At 41.6% G+C, this 22,024-nt stretch overlaps 3 protein-coding genes across 3 annotated transcripts in view; 1 reads left to right on the plus strand and 2 right to left on the minus strand.

Annotated features, from left to right (window-relative positions):
* Positions 1 to 1,273, minus strand: part of LOC125006254 (AMP deaminase 2-like) — a 30,840-nt gene extending 29,567 nt beyond the window's left edge. The window contains exons 1-2 of the mRNA XM_047582151.1: positions 1,117 to 1,273; positions 712 to 773 (exon numbers count right to left, since the gene is read on the minus strand). Coding sequence (XP_047438107.1) covers positions 712 to 721 — 10 coding nt within the window. The 5' untranslated portion in view covers positions 722 to 773; positions 1,117 to 1,273. The remainder of the gene's footprint in view (positions 1 to 711; positions 774 to 1,116) is intronic.
* Positions 1,274 to 2,935: 1,662 nt separating this feature from the next.
* On the minus strand, positions 2,936 to 8,778 carry LOC125006874 (G-protein coupled receptor 61-like). Its single transcript, XM_047583347.1, has 2 exons — positions 8,491 to 8,778; positions 2,936 to 7,138 (listed from the first exon to the last, which is right to left on the minus strand). Exon 2 carries the CDS (start codon positions 6,934 to 6,936, stop codon positions 5,533 to 5,535), a length of 1,404 nt encoding a protein of 467 aa, XP_047439303.1. The 5' UTR covers positions 6,937 to 7,138; positions 8,491 to 8,778; the 3' UTR covers positions 2,936 to 5,532.
* A 7,889-nt stretch (positions 8,779 to 16,667) lies between these two features.
* On the plus strand, positions 16,668 to 21,917 carry LOC125006183 (amphoterin-induced protein 1-like). Its single transcript, XM_047581992.1, has 2 exons — positions 16,668 to 17,390; positions 17,705 to 21,917. Exon 2 carries the CDS (start codon positions 17,756 to 17,758, stop codon positions 19,283 to 19,285), a length of 1,530 nt encoding a protein of 509 aa, XP_047437948.1. The 5' UTR covers positions 16,668 to 17,390; positions 17,705 to 17,755; the 3' UTR covers positions 19,286 to 21,917.
* The last annotated feature ends 107 nt before the right edge of the window (positions 21,918 to 22,024 follow it).

Below are 22,024 nucleotides of genomic sequence, written 5' to 3' on the forward strand. Positions count from 1 at the left end.
GGGGGTTAAAAAACACAGTGTTATCCAGAGGTGCCTCCAAGAACCTCTTAGTTAGTTATTAGCTTTTAAACATTAGGAATTCATCTAAAATATTATAACACTTCAGCTACAACTATGAACATATTCAGGGCAGCGAGTCAATGGTCTGTGATTTACAGCCTTTGTAATAGTGTGAAAAGTGTAACCACACCACACTACACTGTGACATAACAGTCCTGCACTAAATCTTATCTTTATGAAAACACAAATCTATCTATCTATCTATCTATCTATCTATCTATCTATCTATCTATCTATCTATCTGTCTGTCTGTCTGTCTGTCTGTCTGTCTATCTATCTATCTATCTATCTATCTATCTATCTATCTATCTATCTGTCTGTCTGTCTGTCAATATATATTCATATTGACATTCAAACATGAATGAGAGAGTTGTTGTTTGTAGTTTGTAGTGCTATTAAATAGTGTTGCATTGACACGTTTCTATTAGTATATAGTCAATAACATAGTGTTTACATTACAACAGTCAGGGTTAGTACATTATTAATTCATTAATTGTCGCTGGTGAACTGTGGTTTACTGACACTGATCCTCTGAGGTGCATGCTACTGGACTCAAACGTCCAAATTTCTAAATAAATAAGGTGACTAGATTTTAACATTTACTATAACAGTGTTAGTGTGTTGAACGTCTGCGTCATTAACTTTACTCACCTCCTGCCATGGCTGAGGACTCTTTAGCACCGCAGATATGGGAGAAGATGGGACAGGACGTCCTGAAGTACAAACAACACAAGGGAAGGTGTGTGGTTAACCTGACACATTAGCTAGCTAGCTAGTCGGCGGACTAAGTAGCTGATTGACTGAAAAGTTGGAAACTGACGTGTAACTGGGTTAAAACAACTCTTTTAACATAATAACACTGAACACGCTTGTCGCTAGCTCAGGTTGAGTTAGTAGTTAGCTAGTTACTAAGGTATGAAGGAAACTCGACGTTTGGTAACTGAAAGGTTAACGTTTATTTCCTCTTTTCGACAGCAGTTAAACTGTAACTACGGACAATAAAACCAAATGAGAAGGCGCCGTAAGTGTTATTTTTAAAAGCAAGTCAGACGTTACCAGAGGTTTTATTCACCGCTCCTCGGTTACGTGGTGGGCTTTTTTGACGCGTTTCCAGTTTCTTCCGAGGAGAGATAAAGTTTTACTTTTGAAGAAGCCACCCGGTCCTCTCTCTCTCTCTCTCTCTCTCTCTGTGTGTGTGTGTGTGTGTGTGTGTGTGTGTGTGTGTGTGTGTGTCATTTTGTTTTTATGGAGTTGTGGGGGCCAAGGCTCTGTCTTGAATACCGACGCTGTGGGGCCATTCTCTCGTTTTGCCTTTAGGCTGCGCTTTTAAAGCTAGTTTCAAAGGTCCATTTTATAGAAATAAACACACAAGAAAGAAGGGGATTCATATGTCAGTTAGATAACTCCAGTCTTTGAAATGAGTTCTTTTGCGTGTATAAAGAACAACAAACAGGATGTCAAAGATGGCTGCCAGTTTAAGAAATTAAACCACAATTCAAACACCTAATTTGTCTCAAGTATTAAGATAAGACCCCCATAGGGGCAATTTGGGTGAAGCTGCAAAATATATTAAGGTAAGAGATTAAGGGAATGAAACAGACAGCAGCAGAAGAAAATAGAATATAAAAAATATATAAAAAATCAAAATGTTTCAAGCAAAAACCGATCTTAAATGTTTGCAGTATAAGCTAGATGTACCATTATATGTGCATCAGAAGTAAGTATGAACGTAGGACTTATGTTGCAAAGTTATATCTACTGACTGGATCATACATGTTAATGAATGCAGAAGTAAATTGTCTGCAGTAAAGTTTACTGTGATTTCTGTGCTGTATTTTATAGTTGCGCAACAGTCGAAGAGACTTCTTACTCAAGCAAACACGGAGACAGACTGACAACTAAAAACAGGAACACATGACCACACAGTGCTGGCTGACTCAGGGCTTTTAGGACTAAAGTCCAACATTTCTCCTGCTGTTCTCTTCTCAGTCTTCTCTGTCTCTACCCAGTCTGCCTCATGTAGATGGGTCTCTCCATATGAGCTGGGTTCTGCTCAAGGTTTCTTCCTTTTAAAAGGGAGTTTATCCTTGACACTGTCGCCTTCAGTCTTACTCTGGAGGTTTCAGGCAGGGTTTTGTAATGCGTCTTGAGACAATTTGTATTGTTATCAATGCTTTATAAAGACAATTGAACTAAATTGAATAATGATCATTTCAGCTGAAAGGTTAGGTGGATGATTAGTTTTCTCACTAGTACCTGTTTTGGTACAAGTACACACATGTGCAGTATATATTAAGGCCTATTCAAGAAGACATACGACTACCTATAAGGACTATGTCCCCATCATTTCTCTTCTGCAGTCTTTCTCTGTTGCAATCTAACATACATTGGTGTGTTTCTTGTCCTTATCTGGAGGTCTGTTTCTGCCACAGCATCTGGCTGTGACCCTGTTCTCCATGCCTCTACTTTGTGTGGATAAACAGCGACAGGAAAACATCTGGTAACATTGTTCAGTAACAATATTTTCCTCACAAATGAGGCTAATAACACTTACAACTGAAATAATATTTTGAATGAACAGCTGGGGTGCACACTGAAGAATCACAACAATGTTTATGTGAAGCCAAATCTTAAAGCCAGAACGGGGAACTTTTGCCTCCCCCTTCTGGTAGTGAGAGTAATTACACAAACACTGCTGACCATGCGTGCTATAAAGTATGTCTACGGTCTGAGTCAGTGCCTCAGTCCGTTCTCTTCTTTCACTGTGAGAAAAAGAAACACCAACAGTAATGCAAGCCTGTCCTCACCATTGATGGCAATCCTTTATAGATAGTAATCGTTCCGCTGCACACTGAGTTTTTTTTTCTTTTTTTTTGTTATCCAGAGCATCAGAAATTTCGCCTTTGACATTTCAGAGATTCTGTTTCATTCCCCCGACTGACAGTCGAATACATGGCACCTTAGTTATGTTCGCAGCTTTGTACATTGGTTGTTCTGCCACAGACTCCTAGTTGCTGTGTGCGACTCCATCGCTGTGCAACATGATATAGTCACACTGGCGGTCCTAGGAACGTGAGAACATAACAAAAGCAAATGTCAGATCCGGTTTAGTCTGGGGAATGTATTTTGAGAAGTCACAGATAAGGGTGTCTTGTTGGATTTCCAAGCTCCTCCTACCACCCACTACAGCACAGAGAAATGTCACTAGGTAATAATTGCCATGGGGATGGCAGAGCCTGCTGAAGCTGGGGGCGGTTTGACTGAGGTCCATCACTGAGGTGTGAGTGAGGCCTGTCGTGCACCAGCATCTTCCAACTGAAACGCTCTATCTATCTATCTATCTATCTATCTATCTATCTATCTATCTATCTATCTATCTATCTATCTATCTATCTATCTATCTTCTGCTGAAGGTCATGCTGCTGGTTTTGTCCTTTGAAGTTTAAATGTTACCTTAAGGTCAAAGTGTTTGAACAGTATTTTCCCACCGCCCTTCTTTTCACTGGGACATCAAGGCAAGGCAGACAGATGAAGGCACAACGGGAATCAGAGGCTACAAAAATAAATGCTAAGCACATACATATATATATTAGTCACACGAGCCCCACGTTACAGATGTAATTACAAGAATGCATCCAAAATGTTTTACAAACATAGAAACTCTTTATTACAATTACAGTATCTCTCGCTCAAGTTTTAGCCATGTTTTTATTTTCTACACACATTCATATCATCGCAGTACAGTGGAAGTCATTCTTTATTTTAATCACAGCATTTAAAAAAAAAAAAAAAGTGAAAATCCTAAAACAAACGTTCAACATCATTCACAGTTTGGGATATTCAGACATAATGAAAAAGAAGGTGTCAAGCTTGGCAAGCTATTGATTTTGGATTGACGTTTTGTTCTAAAACACCCTTTGAAAAAAAACAAAATCTTAAAAACCCTGTTTCCACGATACACAAGAGAGAGCTTAGTCAAGCATTTCCACACAGTTTAACATCTCTAACAGTTCTAAAAAATACCACTTCAACTCGTCATCAAGAGGAAAAACCGGACAAAGTCTGCACCTTTACTTCTAATAAAGCCTCAGCAGGATAATCATGTCTGCTTTAGTCTCCTTACAACGTTGAAATAGTGTGTAGGAATCATACTTGACATGAAACTGCATGTGGCTATAAAATAAGGGTATTTCCTGCACTGAGGTACTGTAAAAACCCTGATGAGCGGGGTTGTCAAAAAATGTAAATAAATAAAATTGCCATGTATTTGCCTTCAGGATAAAAAATCTCCACATCTGTAAAACAAAGGCAGTTACTGCATACTCATCAGAATACATTGGCCTCCTTGTCATGATCTGCGCTTCATAACAAATCATCACACTCGCCAGTAAAAAAAAGAAAAAAAAAAAAAGAAAAGAAAAAATGAAAAATGCATGTGCATGACTGGGATACGCAACCCGAATTTACACAGTAGTTTTACCAAACATAACACACAGTTTAGCACATTAAACAATGTAAAGAATAGAATCATATTTGAATATAATGCGGTGCATCAATAGATTTTTAAGATCTACATCCAAACACACTGATAAATACACCACATGGCAAAAAGCTGGGTGGCCCTGAAGATGAGTTATAAAGTCCACCTACATTGTAAACTGAGTCACATTAGAGCTGTCTTTCTTTTGAGGATATTAATGAAGGGATGTGTTCGGACGAGCACCAATGAAAGTTTATCTGTAAACAGCTCGTGGCAATTCCATGAGAGGTTAGGCCCACAATATGTACACCTCCTAATCTATTGTCATCAGGTTTTAAGACTTCTATTGTTACTGATTAAAGCCCAGCTACTAATCAACTCTCACCATTTTATTGCTTTCTTCTTTGACATTACTTTACTCGCAGTAATTTATAAAACTCTTATTAAAAATAATTGACTTACAAGTACCATTTAATCTTCGTGTTTGAATCCTAAAGGCGATTTATCCAATAACTGCGGGACAGCAAATTATTTCAGAGGGAGCCAGTGTGTTTCAGTAAGCGTTTCCTAATTTGAGATCAAAAGAGATATTCTGAAAACGTTACACTCTGAAATCTCTTCAGTTTCACGTTATTTTTATCTTTTTTTAATATAAAAAAAAAAAGGTACATCAATATTAATTCACTGAGTCATTTACGATACAGAGCTGAGCAGTTGTGTGGAAGGCCAAAATACAGCCTTTTTTTAAATCTAGCAGTATTTTCCCTGTTTATGAGAAACCGTTTGAAACTTATCTCTTGTTAACTTATTATGTAGAACATTGACAGTTTTCAAAACCTGGGATGAAAACCGATGAAGCAAAGTGCAATGATTGAAAGATACAATTTTTTTAAACGAAGAGCTACCTGATGGACAGCTTTCAACAGAACAGAAACGTGTTTTCCTGAAACACTCAATTTCTTAATTTTAAAAGGTAATTCCAGAATATGAAATTAATTGTCAGTATATATATGGTTGTTTTTCCCCTGTTCAATCTCAACAAATTCTGAAGTCTCCTCTGCAATTTGTCCAGGGATACGGAAATCAATAGGTAATGGCTGTGCCATCTCAGGTGGCTGAGGCTGAGTCACGGGGCAGCAGGCCTCCCCCTTAGGACTGGAAGTGCTGTGAGAGTTTTGAGGATCCAAGTTGCAGCCAGTTCCCTGAAGAAACTGAAGGAAATTCTCCTCTATGGATCCTTCACGGCTGGGCAGTCTGTCTTCGACTTCAACGCCTGCTCGACGGAACAGGCAAGGCAGATGCTTGCCCAGCTCCTCCCGGATCTGTCTGTTGAGACAGCCATAGAAGAAGGGATTGGAGGTGAAGCAGAAGTAGCCAATCCAGGTTACCACCTCCTCCAGAGAGGCCAGTGCGGCTGGAGGGCTGGCCGCCAGGGCTGAATACAGGTGGAAAGTAAAATAGGGCAGCCAGCAACAAAGGAATTGCCCACCAACTGCTGCTAACACTGCTGCAGCCTTTCCTCCCCCAAAGGGTCGCTGGGGAGTCACTCTGCCTGTCCCTGTGCCCGTGCCAGAGCTGGTAACCATTGTAGAACGGCTGCTGAGTGATTCCGACCGCTGGCGGCGAGGTGTGTCCATCCAGGTAGGTAGTGGACCGTGGTGCATGGCAGCCACCCGCGCCACTTTGAACATGTTGCAGTACACAACAAGAATGACCAGTAGTGGACACAGGAAATACACCAGAGTAAAGAGGACCATGAAAGCCAAGCGGTTTGAGCCTCCCCCGGTCCAGTGCAGTGAGCAGCGCCTGTGACCCTGAGCAGGGGGAGACGGGACGGACCCACCACCTCCTCCACCAACCCCAGTACTCTCCAGAAGAGGAGCTCTTCCACCTTGCAGGAACCAAGCGAGCAGTGGCAGAGCAGACATGGCCAGAGCTTTGACCCAAATCCCCACTAGCACTGAAGCCACCAGTCCAACAGTCATCTTCACCTCATAGCGCATTGGATGTATGATGTAGTAATAACGCTCCACATTGATGACAGAGATAGAGAGGATGGCAGCACTGACGAGGCACACACTGAGAAAGAGGTAGCTCCTGCACAAGGCCTCCCCAAAGAAGGCTCGGCTCGAGAGCATGCCAAGGGGCATCAGCACCAGGGCTGCCAGCAGGTCCACCACGCACAGGTGGAAGACGAAGGCAAACTTGTGGAGCTGTGGGGCCTTGGCAATGACCGCCATGACAGCCACATTACCCACCACAGCCAGCAGATCCATGAGCAGCATCGCCAGTAGGGCTAGTGACTGGGACAGAGCCCAGCCCTCATGCAGAGAGGTGGCAGACATGTTGGATGTGGGCTGTGGAGGTGTGTGGGAGGAGTTCCACATCGGCTCCATTGAAGGGTGGGATGAGGCAGGCAGGCAGGAGCAGTCACAGGCCCATCACCCATCCTTCAAAGTCAGGAAGTGCGGCCAGAAAACAGTGGCTTGAAAAAGAGGTCAAAATGTGCCTTGTAGTCCATAGGATGATCCTGTGGTCGTCACAAGTTTCAGACTTCAGAATTCAAATCTTCATGTTTGCCATCAGTCACAACCGACCCTAATGAAGGAAGGACAAAAAATTGTAAGTACGTGTGTGTATTCATATCGTGGGCAACATCTGATCAGTAACTCTCAGTTACACCAACCAAACCTTCCAAACATTTGCTAATGCAGGGTTTTACTTCTTCCCCACCTAACAGTGCAATTAATTCACTGGGATGAAGTTTTATCCGATCCTTCTTAGCTTCTCAAATCTGTGTTCAGGCAATCTAACTGATAAAGTAATCCAAAGCCAGTCCTCGAACCAATTTAATCAATTAAGATGCACTGATCAAGGTGTGGGCATTTCCCACATGTTTAGCAGTATATTTCCAGCTAAATCATAAATCATCATAAGTACAGGCACTTGTACAGACAGTTGTTCATAATGTATTTCTAATGTAAAGCACGTGTAAACAAATGAAGATTGAGGAGAGTTTTTTTATTTCCATTTTATATTAATATAGTAAATAAGTTCAAATATAAATCTGGTCTGGTTCTTCTGCAGCAGCAGGTGATAAGTACTTTTCAGGCACACATCCTGTCAATGCATGAATGCAAGCTAAATCACCAAAACCAGTCCAATCCCCCTATAGACAATAGACCCTTTCCACCATATCTACACCTACTGAAGTGAAGGCTCCTGCTGAATATGTACACCCAGAGATTTAACTGAATGTTTATGGCTACCTTTCTACAGCCAACCCACATTCTTCCAGGCCTGTGTGTCTAAGATTAGGTGTACTGTATGATTTTTCTTGTGCACCTGCACCAGAATAGAACGTCTCCCACTAAGGAAGCACTGGCCACTTGGTATGAGTGAGTTTTACATTTTAGGATGGAAAACCCAAGGGTATTCATAGGCTGCAGAGGCTGTCGTTCATAATAACTGTGCATAACTATTACAGACAACAAACAGACGTGGTTGGCTGCTGTTGTATGTGTCAGATCGAGAAAAAACAGTTGCCTGTGAATTCTGTCTGTCACATACGTAACAAAAGCCCAGGATGCTCTAGTCTACAGTGCTACTGATGCAAAAGAATCCGGGTTAAAATTGAGCTCTAACCCCTCTCATCACCTATGAATGATTGCCCTCGCTGAGCAATGACTGTAAATCACATATAGGTGTACTCCCAGTTCAGTTTAACCCTCCTGCCTGGTTTGGTCATGTCTTACCGCCTACTCATTTATATGTTAACCGTTAATACATTTCACCCATTGTGTAAAGCACAGCCCGCATTCTATATAATGGAACACAATCAAATTACATGTATTTATTGGACTGAGCAGTACATAATCAGCGGATTAGAGGAGGAGGGAAGAAGCGATGGGAAGAAACAGACAGAGAAGAAGGCAGAGAGCATTATGTACCTGAATCAGAGTTTTTCCTGATGCAGCTGTCTGCTGCTTTGGTCTCTGAGGATGAAAACCTGGTTCAGCTCCCACTGCTGAGGTGCACAGTGGAAATCAGTCACTGTACCTTGTAAATGCTGTTGAGGTACTTCCCACTGTAAGAGCTCGTGTCTTTTCCCATCCCTTGATCTGCCTTGTGCATCCTCCTCCCTGGATGACTACAGCTGTGGCAGCAGAGATTTTTCTGAGACGATGCTGATGTAAATGCTTGCAAAGGCACCAGCTCACACTCTGGTTTCTCCCTCCACTCACACACAGTGACCGCAGAGATGGAGCAGGAGGCAGCGAGAAGCAGGACCAGATCTGCTGTCTCCACAGGGTCCTAGTGTCCTGGCGGTTTTGTCAAAATGTATCCTTAAAAAATGTGTACCTGAATATGATTAAATTAGAATGTGGTTGACATTTTTAATCATTAAGACCCAACTCCTGAGTGCCACTGCCATGCAACTTTAGGTTAATGCCAAAGTCGTATCACCCAAACTGGCTAAATGTTTGCATGTTGTACCAATGTACCTGTTACATGCTAAATCCTAAATGCTGCCACACACCATCCTTTATTTTTCTTTTCTTTTCTTTTCTTTTCTTTTCTTTTCTTTTCTTTTCTTTTCTTTTCTTTTCTTTTCTTTTCTTTTCTTTTTGGCTAGTTTTCTAACCATGGCAAGTTAGCTTGTTTCTTGGAACCCATCAAAACTAATTTTGCTTTTGCTTTTGCTTTTGCTTTTGCATTTATAATCTGAGCCAGTTCTACCGGCACAGAGCTGTGTCTGACTAGCTTTAAGTTTTAAAACAGTCCCTTTTTTTTGTCCTGGGGGTAATGATTGTGTTCTACACCGCCTATTCAGCCTCTATTCATCGTCCATCCAATCTGTTTTCTAGTGTATAATGTGCGTTAAAGCCTTATTGAGCCGCTAGCATGGATTTGAACAGATGACCCCCAAATGACCTCTTGGTGTGGATAAACCCTGGCATGTACAGGTGTAGCTCTCTGTAATGATCTCCCAGTTCACGCTCCACAGCCAGTGTATTTATTTTTGTCAGTCAGTAATGATTCAGGTTGTAATTTCATGGATTAAAGTGCACTCCAGCACAAGATTTACTGAGACAGTGAGGCATTAATTAGGCCAGGCGTCATCCTCCACCATCATCCCAGCTTCTCAAACTGGGGCTCCTGTTGCCACGGTGATCTTTTTCCACATACAGTCCATCTCATTGCTCTGTCTGGTGGAGGACAATGAAATCTGGGCTATTATGGATAAGGCTTCGCTTCTGAAGGAGTGGGCATGAAGCTGCTGAGTTCTGGTTGTTTTTCATTTGCATTTGTAAGGTCCCCCGTGATAATACACATAACATTTGCATTTCATGTAAATCACATCTTGCACCTCTTTGACCATTAAAAAGCATGTTTTAATTTGCAGCACCTCTCAGGCACTGATTGATTAATCTAGATCCCTAATAGGCTTATTATGATAATGCCGCTGGTTAAGTCACTGTGAGAACGGAGGTCTTCTGGTTAAAATATTATTCAGTTTGTTGCTCTCATCATATCAGTGTGCTTATTGGACTAGAAAAAGTAGATGCGGCCACAGTGGACAGTGACTGTCACCAGTTTATGGTACTGGTTGTTGAGTGAAGTTGAGCTGTCAATTTATACAAAAATATATGCAAATAATTTCATTTTTTTATCTGACTAATTTTATCACTGTTTTGTGTGTGTCACTATAAACTATAGCTACACTGATTGGATTAGTTATTGGTTCATTATACATGAGGATGAATGGATAATGAATGTATTATCCCTGTGCCAATGTGCAACATGTGAATAATTATTTAACAGTTTGTAGAAGTCTATTTTTGTCCAGAAGTTTCATAATTCAGATATAATCTGTCTTCGAACATCACACTATGTATTTTCTGCATGTGCTGCATCTGATGAGGTAGTAGCGTCTGCTTTTTCTTTCCAAAGCTTCAAAAATAAAGCTGCATAGCAGAACATAAAAAAACGACAACAAAAAAAGGATGCATTAGGGTGGAGATGTAATAGACAGCGCTTACTACTGTTGTCATGGTGAGGATGTATCAAGACGTCTGGCAACACTAAGGAAAGATGGGAAACGTGGTTGTGTAACACATAACGTGTCTCAAATGCTACATGAGTGACACAACATTGCAGGTATGTGGCGTGTGCATTGTGCGAGTGTTAATGTCTGTCTGCATCTGTATTAAGGCATGTACAAATGTGTGTGTGTGCGCGTGTGTGTGAGAGAGTGAGAGTGTGTATATCAGGTGTTGACTCATGATAAAAATAGTAGAGTCTTGCTCGGCCGGCAGCAGCAATCACTGCCACCACAAATACAATGGTTTCCATGGCAACCTTGAAAATAGACTCCACATTCGCACTCAGAAATAGCAAAAGACGTTGCAATAACCCCAGAGAGCCCCTACTGCCAATAATAACTACCCATAGATAAGGACGCGCAAATAACAGCAGCACTCAGAAATAAAAATCATGCCATTACATTTACCAAAACATAATTACTGCAGCCTACACAAACAATCAACTCTAATTCAAATGCACTTTTAGTGTGGGTGTACCGAAGCATGGGCAAACATTAACCGACTGTGTGTCTAATAACATTAAAGCAAAAAACACAAAGAGATCGTTCACTCGCGCTGGTTGGAATACCTGACACGATTGAAGGAGAGATTCTTTACACACCAGCACCTGTCATGTCACATTTTCAGACAGCTTGTGAGAGTAAAAGTGTGTTGGAGGGATGTTACTGCAGATAAAGGCTGGAGTGGTGAATGTTGCCTTGGAGACTCCCGAGGAAGGTTTATATTATCAGTCAAACATATTAGGATGCGGTTGTTGTTTTTTTCCATTGTCGCCTTGGAAGCTTAACAAAGTACCTTCAGAGGACTCAAACATCTGAATTTTAAAAAAGCAGTGGATGTTTTTGGTGTGATGATGTGGTCCATCCAAATGCTTCCATGCCGAGAAGCTCTTAGAATCAACAGCTACAGATGAGTCCAGTGGTGGAAAGTCAAAAGTTGTCTTGTACTAATCCTAAAGGGACAATCCCCATGGGCGCAACCAATGTAGATTAGTGGTAACTGCAGGCATGTCGTTTACTTGACCTTCCAGATGTCCAAACAGGGTTGCTTGTGAGACTTTGTCAGTAGGTTTTTGGTAAAACGTTAAGATAAAAAGGAAGCCCATATGCAGAGGTGCTAAAAACTGCAATTCCTCAAATGTCCACTTGAGGCTGACTTCAAAAGTGAGCAGTCAGTCGCTGGTGACCTTCACGTTAATAATAACTTAATGTTAATAATAAGAAATAAACTGTAAGCTTATATAAATGGCAATAGCAAATTTCCTCATTCATGACAACTATATGATGGATAATTTTTATTTATTTTTAAAAAACATCAATTTAAATTATTACGTATTAAAGTGACATGTGGCAGCCCTCACAGGCAGCAGTCTGATTTGTTCTCTGTGGCGGCTCCAGTGGTGGTAAGAAATTATTGCAGGTGTGGTTTTGAACCTCTCTTCCCAAAGATCAAACATTGTCCTTGTTTGTTCCAGCAGAGGAAAAGCAGTACAGCAGACCTTGTTGAGCCACTTGGGGTTGTCTCCAAAAGCAAGTTAATCCTTGTGGACTTCCGTGTTAAAGTAAGTAACGTAAAAACAGGAATAAACATGTTTACAGTCTGGGGAAAATGAAAAAAATAAATAAATAAATCCCATTCGTGACAGCTTGAATAAATTTAATACAGTACAGTTTGAACTGTGTATCATCTTCCTGTGTCAGAATTAGACATCACCAAGATGGGTTACATCTCTGAGGATTCATTTAGCTTTGTTGCCAGATATAGCAGATATAGCAGATGGGCAAAAAGCTGTTAAAAACAAACACCAAAACGCTTACAAACGTGCCCAATAAATAGTCTTTTCAGAACTTTAACCACACAGACTGCTGGCACTTCTGTAGGCTATTATGAAGCATAGAAATCATCCAGCGATAATCTACAGCAACCAAACAACACAACTACTCACATCCGGATGCTGCAAAACCATGTGATGATGTCATGTAGTCATGACGATCAGATCAGCTCTTTAGAAAGCAACATATTCAGTGCACACACACATGCACACTGGTTTAGTTTTAAATCAGCATAAAAAAGTGTGTGTGTGGGGAGGAGGGGGGGGACGCCAAAATGATGACTGGATTATTTTTACCTGCAAAAATGACTTTGAAGCTATCTGATCTGGTGACACTGAAACTCTCAGTCTGTTCTTGTAGCTCTGCCATGTTTCTCTGGCAAAAGAGCCGCTGGCTCATTGAACACATGTCAATAACTGTGCGTGGCTGGTGATTTACGTCTCATGTGGTGTTGGTTCATTAATTTAAATGAAAATCTTTAAGTCTGACCCTTTAAATACATTTTCACATACTTCATACTTTTATTCGGTTTCAGAATTATTGTACTTTTCTGCATATTAACATAAGATTGTTGGCATAAAGTGATCAGTTTCCCAAGTTAAAATGGCTGTAAATATGTAGTAAATATTGACGTAATTCTTCCATCTGGTACCTACAGCATTAAATGACGCTTGAATAATGCAAATCAATAATTGGTAGTACTTTTACTTTGATACTTTTGTTTTATGCTGAAAAACTTATTTTTCTTCAGTAATACTGAGTGCAGGACTTCTACTATACTAACTACAAAAATAAAGCCAAAGTAACATCTGATGGTGGCAGTTTTTCTACATGCTCCAACCAAAGGTATGAAAGAACGATTTTATCTCAAGAGAATGAATTCATGTATGTAAAGTCTAACAAAGGTAAATTGAAAGTGTGTTTTTTTCTCATAAATCTTTGGGCGTCTGGGTTGAAGCCTGTTGAAAGGAGCAGCCTGATTCCGGTTTTACTCTGAAACGTTATCCAGATTAATCAGGCCCCTGAACGTGCTGTTTATGCCAGATGGTGGCAGTGTGTCCACTGTATTGTACATGGTGGTACAGTAGCCGCCAGCTTCACCCAGTGATAGAGTTTCACCCACATGAGGGTAAATGTACATGGGGAACATGATTGTATATTTATTAGTTTATGATGCTCGTCGTGTGATATTTCTTGTTTGCCAGGTGGTATATGAATCACCTGACTGTTCTTCACCTGTGAGTATCAGTGAGGACACATTAGCTGTGACACTTTGACACCACACATATTATTATAATATACGGGAAAACTGCATCACCCTCTTCACCACTCACTCACGGTTTCTTTCATACTGAACAAAACATTTACATACATTTATTTTCCAGCTGTGAGCAGCAAACAACTCTTCTCCTGAAGAAGGCTGAACTCGTTTAGCTGTGGATGGATTTTACCTCGTCCTGCTGCCGCTGCCCCAGAGATGCATCTTGTTCATAACTCACAGGAGAACTGTGCATCTCCTGAGAGTGGAGCAGCCATCCACCAAATCTCCTCAACCGTGCAGCAAACAGAATCAATGTAGTTTTTTGCACAGTAAGATATGAGTTCACATTAGGAAATCCACATCTTCCAGGACACAATGTGTGATCAGGACCATTTAGGTGTCTATGAATTCAAAGGATAAGTCTGGGAATATGCTATACACCAATCAGGCATAACATTATGACCTAATATTGTGTAGGTCTCCTTTGTGACTCATCAGAGAATGGACATGGGTCTTCTGAGGGTGTCCTGTGGTGTCTGGTAACAGAGTGTTGTTATTGGGTCTGGTCTGGTCTAGGTGGGTGCTACATGTCTAAGTGACATCTGCACGAATGTCAGGTCCAAAAGTTTCCCAGCATTGAAATTTCACGAGTTGGTTGTCACAAGTCAGTGGTTTCAATCTTGTGGCTTTTTATTTACTTTAGCAGACTTAACATCAGTCTTTAAATGTTCTTACTATAAATATAGTATATTACTATGACTATCTCACACAGTGTCTTCATGAGACTTTTTACACAGACAGGAGTGAATAGGGTATTTGTTTGGGACTATTTTTATCTGCAGATAAATACACATTTGATGCTTTCAGTAGTGTCCTTTCAGCAGCAGGACAGTGTCACCCAGATGAATGTCACCCAGGGTGGCTAAATGATATGTTTGTATTATTTTTTTTTTAACAGTAATTCAAGTCTCTCACGTGAAGAAATAAACAAAATTTGACACCTGCAACTGCAACACTATCTGGTACAGGTGAGTAATTAACGCTACTGAGATCCATTCCACATGGAGGATACAGTCCTCCTGCACAGCTCTATTCATTCACATACCATGCTGCAATCCATTGCCATGAAAACCATGTCTCCATGTTTGCTGATTTTTAGCGAAGAATAAATTGTTATTGGTTGAATTGACTTTTTTTTTTAAGTTGGGCTATGTTTCACATCAAGTTTGAAAAAAGCATCTTTGTAGTGTGATGAGAGTTTGATGTTTCAATCATCAAGAGTTGACTCTATAATTAAATCATGTTTTCTTTTAAAACAATAAACCCCACTTCACATGATGTCCTGCAGCTGCACTAAACAAAAGGAAGTGCAGTATGTACTGGAGATGCATGTTGCAGTAGATTCAGGATTCATTTATGGAAGAAAAAAAAATCCATCAATCACCATGAAAACATGTCTTTGTCTCTGGTAAATTCCCTACAATCTAATTTGGAAGAAGATGCACGAACCAATTTAGACATCCAATAAAAATATTAAAGGTGACAATGGTGGTTCTTAAGTTACAGCAGAGGCTGATCCATAGCATCACCCACAGGGATGTTTTAGAAGGATTTCCTCATCGTCATCATGATCATGGAATACACGGGAAACGTTGGAGAGAATAGGAAGAGAGAGCCACAATTAGTGGCCAAGCATTTTATCTCTTGGGATTATTTATTGCTTTTATCACCCACTAGTTATGAATAATTGACATAATGGAGTCTTAAGACTCAGTTGTATTGTACTTTATAGACATGTGAGTCTTTAAGAGTTCCCACAGGATTTTTAGATGGAGGTATATCTCATTAATTCATTTAACAGGGAACATCTTACACATGAGTTTAAGTTATGAGTGCAAGACCATAATTGCATAAGAAGTATGACGTGCTTAACCATTTTCATTTCAGAAAGGCTTAGAGTTATTATTACACTATTTCTTGTAAGTGAGACCTCGCTGTGTGACTCGATCCTGCATTAAAATCCTGCCCTCATTCGTCAGTAAAAGAAGCCACATTAGAAAAACCTTCTCTGAACAGGGGAGGAGGACTGACTTCTTAACTTCTGTTCCCAAGAAGTTTCAGCCCCGTTCACAAAATGCAAAAAGACAAGGACAGCCCCTATGCAGACACCAACATCCCAGCTTGACATGCACCTCTCCAGAAAAGTAAATGTGTGATTGGTCCACTTGGTAGTAGCATGTACGGTCCTCTCGTCGCCTGCTTCTTTCACCATCACCTGTCAGCCGACCTTGACGCCTCGAGCAATGCGACCTGCAGACGATTTCATCATGAGGGTGTGTGGGGCGACCTTGTGTCACACAAATGTGTGATCTGTCATCTGTCATGTTCGCGTTGCCCTTTCACCTTCTTCTGCTTCAGAGTCCCATCATGGCTCCGGTGGTTGTCTCCTCCACACCTGAAAACACAGACTCCTCTCACAGCAGACATTTTGACTTCTGACAGAAGTCACCGGTATGATTAATGTCTTTAGTGATTCCTTTAAAGACCAGTAGCCAGCCAATAAAAGCAATATGAGGGGCAAAAGGCAGTTCATATTTTGAAATTTCACAGCAGGGAAGGAACAGAGATGTATTATTGAACGGAGCACTTGTGCTTTTCCCCTCCAAGTCAAAAGGTCTGCTGCTCTCTCATTGCCTTCCCCACTCCCTCTCCAGCTGTCCCTTATTCCCTCACCAACATACAAACCAAGTTTCACTACCATTGCTGGAAAATGTCTCCTTTTCATTGCCTTTACAATGGTATACCGTTCCACTTGGTTGTCCTCCCTGTCTGTTGTCCTTCTCTGTTTGATCCTACCTACATGTGTCTGATGAACGTCCACTCAGGAACCCCAGGCTGTGTACTCTCCATGTTGATCTCTCACACGCTGCTGCATGCACATCACGTGCTGTGCTAAAGACTGCTGCAGCAGTTTCACACACACACACGCACAATGGGTGTTTGCCCTGTCCTTCACCAGAATAATGAGACGATCCAGAGGGAAAGACTTCATCATCAGAGACATCATTTCACTGAATGAGCCACAGTAGTTCATTCTCCTTGAAAGGAAATTAAATTAAATCATCCCCTCACTATACTGTTTTACTGTTTCAGAAAAAATGCATCATGATTCATAATAAGCTCCATTTTATCCCAAAGACCACTTGTGAAAGATAAAAGGGACAGTCCTCTTCCTCGTCTTCATTTCCCACATGTTTTCCTCACCACGTGACGATCGTTCGTCTCTGTGAAGATCAATTCATGTTGTGACTTCTGGCAGATTGAAGCATACCGTTGCATCCAGAGTGCGTTTTCCAGTTGTGCAGATGTAAATAAGGAGAGAGTGGGAGAGTAAATGTGACACACCCCCTCCCCTGCTGATGGATCGGCTATCACATGGTTTCATTTCCTCTCCGGGACCACAGACGGGCTTTTCCGGTCATTTTGAGCCGTGCGGGGTACACTGCGCTTGCCTGTAGGTCCCGATGATGGACAGGGTGGGGGGGATACCGCTGATCACCGAGGATATGTGTTACTGTCATTAAGACGATGCGGCTCTCCTGCGCCGGACTCTCTTCTTCTCGCTTCGGATCTTTTGAAACCGAGCAAAGGTAAAGCAGCAGCGGGACGCTCCTGCGTTTCAGTGCTGGGGGATTAAAACCTTTCGGGCTTCACATACAATGTTTTTCTTATTCATTAGATAGGTTTATCACACTGTTTTTGTGTGGATCGCGTGATATATTATTAATTACATTAATAATTGATGACACCCATAACTTTCTAATGCGCCTGCCTGCATTAAAGTGCTGTGAGCATTACTGGCATTACACTCTCATTATCATCCCATAGTTAATGGACTAAAGCATCTTTCCTTAGGGTTTTCTGCAGATTGTGCTGATTTATTGATCATGTTGTGTCCTCGCAGCTCACTGTGAAGACCAATATCCAGATTCCCCTCAGCTCACGGACCCTTAACATGATGGGGGTCTCCGTCTGGATTTCTCAGCTTGTCACCGTAGCAGCCTTGAGGAGGAGAAGCTTCATCGCAGTTGTGTTTCTTGCTTTATTGTTGCCAACGGCGAGAGCCAAGGGGCAGTCATTGTTGAAGCGCCTGGATTGCCGGACCTGCGTGTGTGCCAGCAACATCATCAGTTGCTCCAAGGCTGATCTGAAGGTGGTTCCCACCAGTCTTCCAAAATATACGGCTGTCCTGGACCTCAGCTTCAACTCGATCACCAGGCTTCCTGCTGAGTGGACTCCTTACAGTCTCAGCAGTCTGCACACTTTGGTACTCAGGAACAACGGCCTCAACTTCCTCTCCTCTGAGGCGTTTGTGTATGTGTCAAAGCTCCGTTACCTGGACCTCTCCTCTAATGGAATCATCCTGCTGGACGAGTTCATCTTCGAGCCACTGGAGCACCTGGAGGTGCTGCTGCTTTATAACAACAGCATCTCTCAAATAGATCGCACTGCCTTCTCTTCCCTCAGTGCCCTGCAGAGGCTCTATCTGAGCCAAAACCAGATCTCACGCTTCCCCTTGGAGCTGGTGAAGGAGCGAAGTCGCCTGGAGACTCTGAGGCTTCTGGACGTTTCCTCTAACCGAATTAAATCCCTGTCTCTGCGTGAGCTTCAGGCCCTGCCCGCCTGGATCAAGAACGGCCTGTACTTCCACAACAACCCCCTGACATGCAGCTGTGAGCTGTACCAGCTTGTGGCGGAGTGGCTCCTCAAGGACCTCAGCTCAGCCACTGACTACAAGAAAAACCACACTTGCATGATACCAGGCCAGCAGAAGGAAAAGATGGTCGTACTGGATCTTAACAAGGTCTATTTGAACTGCAGTGAAGTGAAAATTCTGAATGAGCAGGCTTATCTGGAGCAGTTCTTGGTACTAGATTGTGACACCAAGCAGAAGGACCCGGAGAAGAGATGGGCTCTGCCAGGAAACATTCCTCTGCCTCCAGTGAGCAAGACCGCAGTGATGCGTCGCGACAGCAGCCTCCAGATTGGTCCCCTGAAGGCAGAAGACTCAGGAGTCTACACCTGCTATGCTGTAGGTGATGCTTTCAACGAGACACTGTATGTAACCGTAGAGGTGTTCAACTTCACCAACAGCGGAGGACTGGAGAATCTAAAAACGGCCTACACCACCCTCGTCGGATGTCTGGTCACCATAGTTATGGTTTTCATCTACCTCTACGTCACACCCTGTCGCTGCGCTTGTTGTCCGGGACAGGACCTGGAGAAAAGCGTGGAGAGCCTCCACTCCTCGACTGTCAGCCTCCCTCATGCGCACGAGGAGACAGGGCAAGAAAGAGTGGAGGGCCTGGGATTCCCCTACAGACATGTGCCCTTTCAGGACCCCAAGGATCAGCTGGAGCATAACGGGAGGTTGAATCCGATAGGTGAGGAAGATGAGGAGTGGCAGGGGGATGACAGGGAGAGAAGGAGGTCTGATGCTGAGTCTGTCAGCTCTGTGTGCTCCGATACCCCCATGGTGGTGTAAAAGTCGGCAGCAGAGCATGCAGGGTAAGACGGCCTAAGACGACCCGCTGCTCCTCTCAACGCTTTGAATGTGTGCAGAATGCAAATGTTAGCGTCTTCCAAACAAAGCTTCAGTCAGCTCTCACAGATAGTGGAACGGTTGCAGTAGCTTGTACTTTTGATTAGGAATAAACTACCCATACAGTGTCCAATGAATGAAATTAAGAAATCATGGCCTCTTACATAGGATTGAAAATGTAAATCTTTATTCGACGTCACAAATTGGTTTTGTGCAATTAAGAGAAGTTCTTTCAGGATATAGCATTGGACGCTAAGATCAGGAGACACTGGACAGAAGCTTCTGCTTTAAGAGGAACTCAGTTTTATGCAAAGCTGTCATAGCTCACTTAATTATTACTGTAATGTGTTCAATATTATATTTTACATTCCTGTTTAGTTTGGCTGGCCTTTACAGAACAGGGTGCTGTGAGCATTACGCATGTGCAATTTTATCAATTTAATTTATTAAATAGATGTGGGTGTGATGGGTTTTTGTATCTACAGCCTTCTGTTGGAGTTGTTATACATACTCCTTTAACTAAAAGTCAAATTCAGTCGGGGAGTCGTTTTGGACTTTGAACACCATTGTGCTTTTATTATAATTTACGCTATTTTGATTAAAGAGAATTATTATTTGTATTACATTTAGTTAAAAAAAAGTGTCCTATTTTTAATGAGAAATTGAAATATGATTAGGTTTAGAGCTATCTGTATTGATCAGCGACTAGCTAGATATTGTAGAAGCTGACATCTATTTACAATATAAACACAGATATTAACACTAATTGTTGATTATTTTATAAATACTATATTATATTTCAGCTCTTATACAATAATTGTTCATCAAATATTGAGAAATAGTCATATTACTATAGTCATTTTACTATTGGCTGAGCTTGAGTGATCCAGAACAGTTGGGCTCCAGCAAAGTTTTTGATTTCAATATCTGTATTTTAACCATTTGATGACCTCATATGAACGACTGCAGTCACATGTGGTTAAATCTGGACTTGAATCATTGTTATTGGCTGGACTTGAAGTTGCTATATTTACATTTAGCTCTGGTGTCCTCAGAGAAATCAGAGTTCTTGCATGAGAAAATAAGCATTGTAATAAGCTAAGACCCATTTAAATCCTAAACAAACATTCCACAGATTGTCAGAGCACTTGCTGCGGGAGTGTCTTCTGTCCTTTGATTCGTGAGAAATAGAAACAGATAGATGTAACCCTTAAATAGTTTATTTCTCAGTAAAATAATTATTTTAGATTCATCTTACAAATCCTCCCTTGGGGACCTGGTACTCAGGTGATCCTTAAATGTCTATGAAGGTTCTCAAATATTCAAATAATACCTGTAATTCGTCCAATTAAGGCGGATTATCGGGTTGTTAAAAGATGCCAGTCAGGTGAGCATCGCCCACTGGTGTTCCAAAATGAAAACCTAAACCACAACAATCATTTAGAGCTGAGGAAGCCACTTTGATGAGTGGTAAAACGTCTTCAGGAAAAGCCCAACATGTCCAGTTGCCTTTGTTTCGTCTGTTCTTGAGTTTTTGAGCTCCCCCTAACTGTATCACTAAAAGGATTCATAATTATAGTAATAATAAAATGCAGTTCCGGTGCAGTTAAAATGAAATGTGTGGGGTTCAGACTGGTGACATGAATGTACATCCTGCCGTGCTGGACGGTTAATAGCAGCCGGGAAGCATCGCCCTCAGGGGGAAACAACTGACAGAGAGTACCATCCATCGAAAGCTTGTGGGCATTAGTGCCCAACCCCGAGCAGCCAGTACCAGCCAGCCAGCAAGTGCTCTCATAAACACGGACAGAAATAGCAGCTCGTAGTGCAGCCAACACACAGACTCTCGTGGCCGCTTGACGTAGCCGAAATGTAAATATAGAAGAAGCAGGTGTCTTAATTTTTAGTCACATTGCCAAAATACCTTCACATTATCTGGAGGCTCGCTTAAATGATGTCACAAAAAAAAACAAAAAAACCATGCGGGCCAGGATCTAATGCAATTTGTTTTTTAATTAAATTCACTCTGGTGATGATAAATGATTGTCACGGTTTACTGATATATAGAAATTCAGGCATTAGCAGCAAAATGCAAGATAGCAGATGTAGCAGCGTGAAGTACACGTCGTTTTATTTGGAAAGAACAATAATTCTTTCCCATTTCATGGTGCTTTTTAAAAGATAAATAATAATGCGGGTGAACCAACACCACTTAATTTATTAAATGTGTCTGTGGCATTATAAGCTCTGAAATTTGTCATGATATAGTCTAATACTGTTAACTAAGAGTATACCAATTATATCCTTCAAATGGGGCCCACTACTCTTACAATAACCAAAGACTGCGTTACATGTTGAGAAGTCATAACCTAAACGTTCAGTGTTTACAGTCAGTATACCGTCATTTGTGTGTAGCGGTCACCTTCTATTGTATCTCAGTGTCATATCACAAACCTATATTTTAAGATATGCAATCCTGTAAAAGGAGTGATTGTATCCTGTTGTTTGCTGTATCATGTTGTTTCGTCGGCGTGTTTCATAAACCACAAAAATAAACATGAGTGAATAATGTGAATCTGTCTTTCTGAGTCCTATATATGCTACAGCCAGCAGCTAGTTAGCCTAACTTAGCATAAGGACCCTAACATGGGGGAGCAACTGGCGCGTCTCTGTCCACAGGTT

This window comes from Mugil cephalus, chromosome 4 (assembly GCF_022458985.1).
Source record: "Mugil cephalus isolate CIBA_MC_2020 chromosome 4, CIBA_Mcephalus_1.1, whole genome shotgun sequence".
Taxonomy (NCBI): Eukaryota; Metazoa; Chordata; class Actinopteri; order Mugiliformes; family Mugilidae; genus Mugil; species Mugil cephalus.

Excerpts from the sequence above, each read along its gene's own strand:
- LOC125006874 (XM_047583347.1), bottom strand. The coding sequence starts at position 6,936 with ATGGAGCCGATGTGGAACTCCTCCCACACACCTCCACAGCCCACATCC.
- LOC125006183 (XM_047581992.1), top strand. The coding sequence starts at position 17,756 with ATGATGGGGGTCTCCGTCTGGATTTCTCAGCTTGTCACCGTAGCAGCC.